At 34.8% G+C, this 10,488-nt stretch overlaps 1 protein-coding gene across 1 annotated transcript in view; it reads left to right on the top strand.

Annotated features, from left to right (window-relative positions):
* The first annotated feature begins 4,284 nt into the window (after positions 1-4,284).
* MET18 (ARM repeat superfamily protein) overlaps positions 4,285-10,488 on the top strand; it is a 131,993-nt gene continuing 125,789 nt past the window's right edge. The window contains exon 1 of the mRNA XM_089981794.1: positions 4,285-4,397. Within this exon, the coding sequence (XP_089837920.1) occupies positions 4,326-4,397 (72 nt within the window). The 5' untranslated portion in view covers positions 4,285-4,325. The remainder of the gene's footprint in view (positions 4,398-10,488) is intronic.

Raw genomic sequence — 10,488 nt, 5'->3', positions numbered from 1 at the left:
ATATATATTTATTTTATCTCTTTTTTAAAGCCTTAGTTTCCTATTTCATTCATGGATTCACCCCTTGTTGGACCTTTCTAGATCTTTCTCTAAAACGGTGTCACCCCTTGTCAGGCTATTTCTTTGAATTTTAGAAACTTTGACTTTTTCAACTTTTCCAATTTTTTCTATTTGTTTTTAGTAAGTTTGATTTTCACCTTATTTTCAAAGTTTTTTTTTAAATGTTTACTAATTTAAACTTTAAATTGGAATGACCCACTTATGGACTCCTAGCATTTTATAAACTTTAGTTAAATTTTTAAATTTAGTCCATGAAATTTATGTTAAATTCATTTTAAATTAAATTGAAATGTTTCATAAATTACTTTAAAATTCACACGAATGCTAATAAATGAGTTTTAGTTAAATCAATACCTAATTAAATTCCATTATTGATTTTTAAATTCTCCACATAATTAAATTAGTAGTTTCTATTATTCTTTTGAGGTTTAATTTGAATTTCTCATAATTCATTTATGAAAAAATTGAATTCTATAGGGTCAGTGAGACTCTAGCGTGTAGGTTTTCTCTCTCTCTCTCTCTCTCTCTCTCTATATATATATATATATATATATATATATATATATATATGAGCTCTCTCTAAACCTTACAAACCCTCTAATACATTGTCTACCAAACTTAATATTTTGATTTATCATTAAGTAAAGAACAATATGAAAATTCAAGAAAACACTTCAAAAAAAGTTGTAGGTATTGCCTAAAAGTTTAATTTAAAAATTAAAATTTGATTTCAACAAAATTCCAAATTGTTATACATTTCAGGCTTGAATTGACATTAAATCAAGTTCTTATTTAGATTCAAATCAACTCTAATCTAATTTAAGATATATTTATTAAATCTGAATTCAAATTCAAATTCAAATCCAAATCCGATCCGAATTCAAAATTTCAAATCAAAATTAAGATTGATAAAACTTCATAAATTTAAATCAAAATTCAACAATACTTCTAATTAAAATATATATATTTGGTTCGAATCCTCATTAATATTAAAACTCAAATTAAGATCCAGTTAAGTTCAGTTTAAACTCAGATTAAATCCAATAAAAACTAAAACCTTGTTTTAGAATAATTTCTCAACTCAAACTTTATTCTAAATCTCAATTAATACTTGAACTATAATTAATTTTATAGCTTAATTTTAAATCATATTTTAGCCTTAATTTGCTATTATTTCTCGTAAAGTATTAAAAATGTATAGGTTTGACACATACAAGTGATGACTCGGGACCCGAGAGATGCCTTTGCTCTCCAAAGAAACATAATGATCAGATGATCGTGTGTAACTCCTACCCTCTCAATGGTAGGCTTGGGTTTAATAGGCTATTAGTAATTATTACACTAGGTTTCTACAACAACGGGTGCACACTACGCTAGGCTCCATAGCCCTAAGCTCCACTAAGGGTAGCTTATCACACTACCTTAAGGCAATAAGTCATTCCCATTTTTTTTGAGGTATTCTAAAGGTAGTCCACTTAACAACTTAAGGCGTGAACTCCCATTTAAGGATCACCTAAGAGTCATGCCTCCTAAACGCCATTAGAGTGTGTTGGAGTATGTTTAACAATATTCATAATCAAGGGTGCATCCATATCCCAAATGGTCTTACCAACCAAGACTCAATCGACATCCAGTATATGCATGCCTCACATGACTTACAACACCAAAACATATTATACAACACTCTAACATGAAAAATGCAACATGACATAAACTATACGATTCAACTGACAACACGCGTATGATTTTGCACCTTAACATGGTTAATCTAACATGCCAATCACACAGGCTAATCATGCAGTTCAACATTTAAACACAACCATCATGATTGCATACTCCACACCGTAGATTATTACTTGCTTATATCACATGAATTTTAATGCAAAAATTTAAGCAAGCAAGAACAATTATAAGTTCTCAAGTAAACAGGTCTCAATCAAGGATCGTACACAACAAAAAATTATATATTGATCATGTCTCTGTAGGTCTAAACAAAGAATATAATCAGATGCACTAAAATTCATGAGCACATCCTCAAGTGTTAGTTTTCATATCCAAGTGACAGATCATAAAAATGTAATTTTTTTTACTCACAGTAAATCACAATTTGAAACCTATTTTTTTGCTCTCACAATCACATTCTCAAAGAAAGTGATATCAACCTTAATTAGAGTGGATTTCAGTCACTCAATTTTTTGGTGATAGATACTTGTGTTATCTTTTCAAATTAACTAATTTCACTAAAAAATTCAATCATATGAACTTTCGGTATTTTCTTGATTTGACCCTGTTTAAGATAGTCAAAGATCCAGATTTTCTGCTAAATTCTAAATTTCACTAGATTTATGTAAACTTTTGAGAATTAGAGACAATTAATTTGATTTTACAATTATTTTTCTCATATTCATCCACATCTCAACTGTAACATATCCAGAACTCAGTAAAAAACACAAAACCTTTGATTTATTGATTTTTCTACAAGACCGACTAACGAAATTTGCTTTACAAATAGGACACATTTTTTGTCTTGTATTGTAGTAGCCATGACCCTCAATTTTGTAACATTAGGGCTCATTTTCTTTCTAGATACCACACACATGTCTATAAGCTCTCTATAGAAAGATTTTGCCAAAGATAATTCAGTTTGAGATATAAATTTTTTTACCGCAATGAATCAATTAAGAAAAGTTATGTCAGTATATGCATCACAATGTGAAACCTGATAAATATAAGAAAAACACAAGTATCAAAGTGTATTTTTGACATACAATCATGCATCAACCATGTATACAGTATCTAAACATCATATAGATTTATAAAAATGTCATATGGTCATAAAACATGCTTTGAATTCTAAACTATCAATATAACTCATGCTTTATGCACATAATAACTATCAACAAGCATTTTTTATGATTTTAGTATATTTCTAGTCTTCAAAATCAAGATCTCCATTGCCGACAAAGCCAAACATTCATGGTAGCATCAATTTTGCCTCAATAAATGCCTTGGAAAGGTGGCCTTGGCAGAAGTTTTCTTGTTGATAATATGATGTAGAGAATCAGGAAGATCGTTCCTGAAACCCTAACGATTGATACCCGAAGTGAAAGATACACTAAATTAACTAAGAATATCTAGAAAGTACATGAAATTGAAAATGGAAACCATAAATAATTAGAACTAACAAAAAAATCAATTAAATAGGAATAATCTCATATCCAACTCTCCTACTAACTGCAAGGTCTTAAATCTTTTTATAGATGAAAGGTTCTAATTCTAATAAATTATATATTCTTAATTCGATAAACAACGCCTAATAACGATAAACCTTCTAAAATTTATCATATCATAATATGGATCTAACACAATAATCCAAAATAAAAAACGGTAAGTCAAGACTGCGTGTCCCTATGACATAGTTAAGATTTTTTTTTTTATTAATTTGTCCAAATAATGTCAAAATTTAAATATAAAAAGAATATATACATGCCAACCACTCATTTAAAGCTGAAATAAAAAGATATTAATGATATATCATAAAAACATGTGTCAAATTCAATGAGTTCTTGAGTATTGTGTTTTAGAATAGGGCTTCACTTCAACCGACAATTTCAACGACTTAACGGCGATAGGAAGTATCTATACAAAAATTACCGAAAGGAAATGCAAATTAATTCTAAGTGTATCAACATTTTTATCTATTTAATTGATTATATAACATAATACCTACCAATTATTTTTTAAAAATTTAATTGATTATATAACATAATATCCATCAATTATTTTAGTTATTTCCACATACTACTAATAATAAAATGGGTTTGAGTACATAATCGATTAGGGTTTGGGTCAGTTCAGTTTTACACTTTGGGGAACCATTTGGGTCGGGTCCAAACGAGTTCGAGTCTTCATTTGCAATACCTAAGAACGGACCTGTTTTCATTACTGATCTATATTTTAGACCCAACCAGAAATATGGGTATACAGAAATCGGGTCGAGTCGAGTACACCTTCCCAATTACACCTCTACTTAGTATAAACAAAACAATGATGAGACGTGTACTTATAATTTTTGTTAGGACGGACAATATTTCGCAAATATAAAAAGGACGGCCACGTCTTGGAAATATCATACAAGTTGGGCGGCTTTCTGTAATCATTTCAGGGCCATTCCGGGTCATTTTCAGGGGTGTCCTTTTAAAAACCCTCTTCTCTTTCGCGGCAATTTGTTCGCAGACTCGGGCGGCAAACGGAGGGTTTTGGAAATGACGTCCCCCAGCGAATGGGTTCCTCACATCCACGCCTTCGTCGATCTCAATCTCTCTCAGGAGCAGCACGTAAACCCTAATTCCTCCTCTTCTTGTGCTCTGCGTATCTGTCAATGTTTATTTAATATTGAAAATTTTAGCCAATTTGTGACGAAGTATGGCGTACTGTTTGCAGTGTTTGATTTTCTCTTCGTTTTTGAAGTATCTCGATGGAGATTTGATGCGTAACGAGTTCGAAAATTCTCTTTTTCCCTGCTTGTTGAAGTGGTAGGGTTTTGGTGAATACAGTCTCCGTAGAAAAATCTTTGCTTTTATAAGGGTTTATTGAAGCGGTGCAGCTAATACTCTGGGATCATGTGTTGTTGGTAGTACCTTTCTTTTTTTGATGTATCAAAAGAAACTCGATTGCGCTCGTGGGGAAGCTTCTAGTGCAGTTGATTATATGGAAAAGCTCGATAAGTTCAGAATCTGCATTGTAGCGTACAGTGTGATTCCGTACTTGTCCTATTTATTGCACGAATGTGTGCTTCCAAGCACCCCGTCATTTGACAAAACTTGTTGCTTGGGATGCGTGTGATTTATCCGCGCTTTGGTTTTAGAAGGGATTTCCTAATGTCAGCTGATGTTAACTCACTCCATAAAATTTTTCCCAACCAATTCGTTAATTGTCACCACCAATGTGCATTTATTTAGGCTCTGTTTGGGAGCCTACTCTCAGAGGTCGCCGGAAGAGGGGGTATGGTGTGCAGGCTTTGCCAGAAATAAGGGAGCTGAGATGGCAGTCACAGATTCCAGTTCCAAGTTTTAGCTGCCATCATAATGAGGTGGTAATTGCCAACGGTCACAGTTACCACCGATGGAACTTCCTGTTGCTCAGCTGACCTCCCCTGTGATCTTTCTGCTTTAAATTTTAGCCTCAGAACTGCATCCCAAACAGACATGAGGATGGAAATGACAAAACACTGCCGAACTCCACCAGTTCTCCCAAAAACATGCAGAACTTGCTAAATCCACCATTATCGTGGATTCCATGTATGCATCCTTAACTGCATTCGACAGGAAGTTCCCAAACAGTGCCTTTATCATATTGTACGAAAAATCATTGAGAGATATGGTATATTTTCAAAATACAACTTATAAATGTATTACCTGACAAAAAGTCAAAGTAGTGTGATATATGCGCCACCAAACGATCCATTATATAAGTCAAGATTGTAAGTATATGATCATTACCTGTAACGACCCCACCTCATACCCTTTGAAAACACACATTTTTTTTTTCATGTGCGAAAAATATCCCAGATACTCGGGGTCCTCACAGTTTCAATTTCATCTGGATAGCCCAACACCACAAAGAGACTTACAATTATCACCCACCATAATCAAACCAGACCTCTTTATTTATGAATAAGAGTGAATTTCAGAGACAAGGTTTTACTCAAATGAAAATAAAGCAACAACTGACTAAGAAAGAATGAAGAGAACAGTAAAACTAAAAGATAAAAGAAAGAACCACTCTTTCCACTGCTGAAGCTGTCAAGAACTAGGTGTGACGCTCGTGCCTCCCAGTAGCTAGTCAAACCTCACTAATCACCGATTCTTACGAAAAACCAACAAAGTAGGGTGTTAGAACCGAAATTCTGAGCACAACTACTTTTAAAGAAACCAGGTGAGACAAAGAACATGGATAAGATTTCATGTAATAATTTGAGTGAGCGCAGATGTAACAATTTGCAGAATTTAAGTAACCATACATGCAACAGGTTTCGTATACTCACCAGGAAGGAACAGTAAAACAATAACATACAACAACACAACAAACAACAACAACTACGCCTTCATTAAAAAACAATTGGGGTCGGCGATATGAACCAACAAAGAAAATCATTCTAGGTCTTCCACATGAATCCTTCTCCTCCAATCATTTCTATCCAATGCCATGTCCTCGGTGAGGTTCAAAGCATTCATATCCTTTCCTATCATCTCCATCCAAGTCTTCCTAGGCCTACCCCGACCTCTTTTAACTAATATATTTTTCCATTTCTCCATCCTTCTAACTGGAGCATCATTAGGTCTTCACCGAATATGTCCAAACCACCGTAAACGATTCTCTCTCATCTTATTTTCAATGGGTGCAACGTCTACCTTCTTACGTATCTCCTCATTTCGAATCTTATCTTTTATTGTATTTCCACACATCCATCTAAGCATACGCATCTCAACTACACTCATTTTTTGAATATGATGTCTCTTGGCAGCCCAACATTCCGTACCATATAGTAAAGCGGGCCTAATATTCGTCCTATAAAACTTTCCCTTCAACCGCAATGGCATTCTACGATTGCACAACACTCCAGTTGCACTTTTCCATTTCATCCACCCAACCTTTATCCTATGATTTACATCTCCATACTTTTGAATAATAGATCCCAAATATTTGAAACAATCATCTACTGGTATTTCTTGCTCACCAAGCTTCACTACACTCTCATCACTACTTCGTTGCTTACTAAACCGACATTCCATGTATTCTGTCTTACTCTTACTCAACTTAAAACCTCTTGCTTCCAATGTCTATCTTCATAATTCTAACTTAGCATTAACCCCAGCTCTAGACTCATCAATCAAAACAATATCATCAGCAAACAACATACACCACGACACATTTTCTTGAATTGATCTCGTAAGCTCATCTATCACTATAGCAAATAGGAAAGGGCTTAAAGCAGATCCTTGATGTAACCCAACCGTTATAGGAAAATTGGTTGTCACCCCTCCACAAGTGCAAACATTTGTTACTACTCATTCATACATATCCTTAATTATACTAATGTACTTGAGAGAAACACCTTTCTTCATCATTGTCCACCAGAGAACGTCCCTAGGTACTCTATCGTATGCCTTCTCCAAATCAATAAAAACCATATGCAAATCTTTGTTCTTTCTCTATTTCTCTCAATAAGTTGTCTAAGAAGATGTATAGCTTCCATAGTTGATCTTCCGGGCATAAAACCAAATTGATTCTCCGATATCATGACAACCTTCCTCAACCTAGACTCAATCACCGTCTCCCAAAGTTTCATAGTATGACTCATGAGTTTTATACCACGATAGTTTGTGCAATCTTGTATATCACCCTTATTCTTATATAGAGGCACCAAAGTACTCTTCCTCCACTCATTAGGCATCTTATTTGTCCGCCAAATCTTGTTAAAAAGATTTGTCAACCATTCTAAACCTTTCTCTCCCAAGCATTTTCAAGCCTCGATAGGTATACCATATGGGCCAACTGCCCTTCTTGATTTCATTTTCTTCAAAGCCTCTGCAATTCTTTCTTTTGAATCTTGCACATGAAGTCACGATTCATCTCATGAAAAGGAATGGACAAGTCTCCAAGATCCTGAGCATGACTTCCATTAAATAGCTTATCAAAATAATCTTTCCATCTCTCCTTAATCTCCTCATCTTTGACTAACCCTTTGTGTTTCATCTTTGATACATCTAACTATACCCAGATCTCTCGATTTCCTATCTCTCATTTTTGCAAGCCTATAAATATCCTTCTCACCCTCTTTAGTATCCAACTTGTCATAAATCTCCTTATATACCTTATCCCTTGCGTTTCGAACTACTTTTTTAGCTTCCTTCTTTGCTATCATATACTTCTCCAAATTCTCATTATCACGACTCTTACTTAGATTTCTATAACACTCTCTTTTAACCTTAATAGCTAATTTGACATCCTCGTTCCACCATGATGTATCCTTACCTAATGGTGCACCGCCTTTAGACTCACCCAATACCTTCTAAGCCACCTTTCTCATGCCACCCGCTATCTTATTCCACATTGATTCTGAATCCTCCTCGAGACACCAATCAACTTCCTTAACTACCTGCTTTACAAACATTCTTTGTTTAGCTCCTTTCAGTGCCCACCACTTAATTCTAGGATCTATCTTATGTCTATCCCTTTTGCGGCATTGTCTAATTCTAAGATCTAAAATTAAGACTCTATGTTGTGTAGCTATACTTTCTCCCGGTATAACCTTACAATCGATGTAACAATCCCTATCTCTCTTTCTAAGTAGGAAAAAATCTATTTGACTCGTATTAACCCCACTTTTAAATGTTACTAGGTGAGACTCTCTCTTCCTAAACCAAGTGTTTGTTAAAATCATATCATAGGACAAACCAAAATCTAAAATTCTTTCTCCTATACCATAGCCTCCATGGATACTCTCAAATCCATCCCTACTAATGCCTACATGTCCATTAAGGTCACCACCGCTGAAAAGCTTTAACAAGTAACATTTAGGAAGTAAATAACATACACCAACCATCATATCATGATTTAGAGAACAATTCAAATATGCATGATGTAGTGCATAACAGGAAAATACATGATTTCTTTTCAATGCATGAATCCTTTTATTATCTTATCTTTAAGTTTCCTTTTTCCTTTCCATATGCATGCCCTATTAAATGCACACAACTTTAAGTTTCTCTTTTTAATTAGCATTGCCCGCGGATACATCAAACAGGTACAATCCCCGATGTTAAGTTAGGTTCCCAGGGTAGCTTAGCACATAATTTGTAGTTTATTATTGGGTTCCAAACTTAGTTCTCGACCGAATCATCTTCGGAACATTAAACCTCGACATTTAATGTCGGGGACACAAAGGACACCCACACCCACAAGTGCCACTTCTTTGGTACACAAAACAACAACTGTGTCATACACACCACCCCCAGGTAAAATGGTGGACTCTCCCTAAAACCGTGGCCAGGAGAAGAAACCTTAATATCGGGTTCAGGGGATAAAATTTCAGCACACGGAGTTTTTATATCCTCACAGTCTCCCCAAGACCGGATCTCTAAGATCTCCATTTTCTAGTTGGAAGATCTCAGAACATATATTACACTGTTCTTATTTTTTATATTTTTATTAAAGTCAATTCTTTAAGTTTGCAACACCATATGCAAAAGTAAAGTGAACACCTACATCTTTCCTTGCGGGGATCCTTACGGGACTCCAGCCCGTGAGGACAACTAGAACAGTGTAGTAGTGTGCCATACCAACTTGTGTGGTTTAAGTGATGCAATCAAAACATATATGAAAAGGAATCAACCCACGACTCTCCAGGCCGATGATGGTCCATGTAGGCCATCAATGCATCACATAACCAGACCAAAGTAGTGTTTCACTCATAACACTAGGCCAAAGTGCCAAATGCATGTGCACTCATGCAAAATAAACCCAATCATAAGCATGTCATTTCTCAATCATATGCATCCTTATTATGTGTGTTACCTACATCACATACGTGTATTCACCAATTCATATCTCCTTTGAGTGTGTGAGTGTGCACATAAATTACATATACTCATCAAGCATACATGCTCACAAAAAATAACAATAACCGATCCATGATCACATTCATAATTGCACAACCAATACAATGAAATGCTAATATAACATTTTATATATTCACCGAGCAGAAGTGTAAGTTTCTGCAAATGCTAGGGAAGGTGGTCAGGCTTACCAATCCCGGACCTGCCATCCTCCTAGCTAAAGTATCCAACTCAGTTCAGCCGACTGAGCTGGTCAACCAACCTAACTATATACATATGCTGTAGGAACAAAACTGAAAAATCTCATGCATAAATAATATTTCCATCTAGTTCACATTAATGAAATTAGTATTATGGACAACACTAATCATGACATACATGATTAGCTTATTGCACGTGTATCAACACACATTCAAGCTATTTCTCTCATGATTTCAGTGTCATAAGAGGACACACACATGCAGTTTTATAACAGGAGTTGTATTTTCTGTTCAGTACTGAACCAACCCACGGAAAGTGGTTACCTAACAAGTATTTTCCCAGTCAAAATTTCAGTTGGAAACTATTCAAATTTTTCCTTTCTTAATTCTGGACAGAAAGGTCGATTCCCTTTTTCTTTGTTCATCTGTACTACAGGCCAGCAAAAGCAAGTCATCCTTCACATGAGACAAATTACAAATTTCTTTCTGATTTAACTATGCCATGAAGATATTAATTCAGTAATATTCAATCATAGGTAAAAAGAATAAAGAAAGCAAGAGTGTGAATGGATAACATGATTTCAAGCTCATCTCAAGCAAAAACTTCA

The sequence above is a fragment of the Nuphar pumila genome, chromosome 12 (assembly GCF_984573655.1).
Source record: "Nuphar pumila chromosome 12, dmNupPumi1.hap1.1, whole genome shotgun sequence".
NCBI lineage: Eukaryota > Viridiplantae > Streptophyta > Magnoliopsida > Nymphaeales > Nymphaeaceae > Nuphar > Nuphar pumila.
Note: the sequence above shows the minus strand (reverse complement) of the source record. Positions and strands in the feature narration are given on the sequence as shown.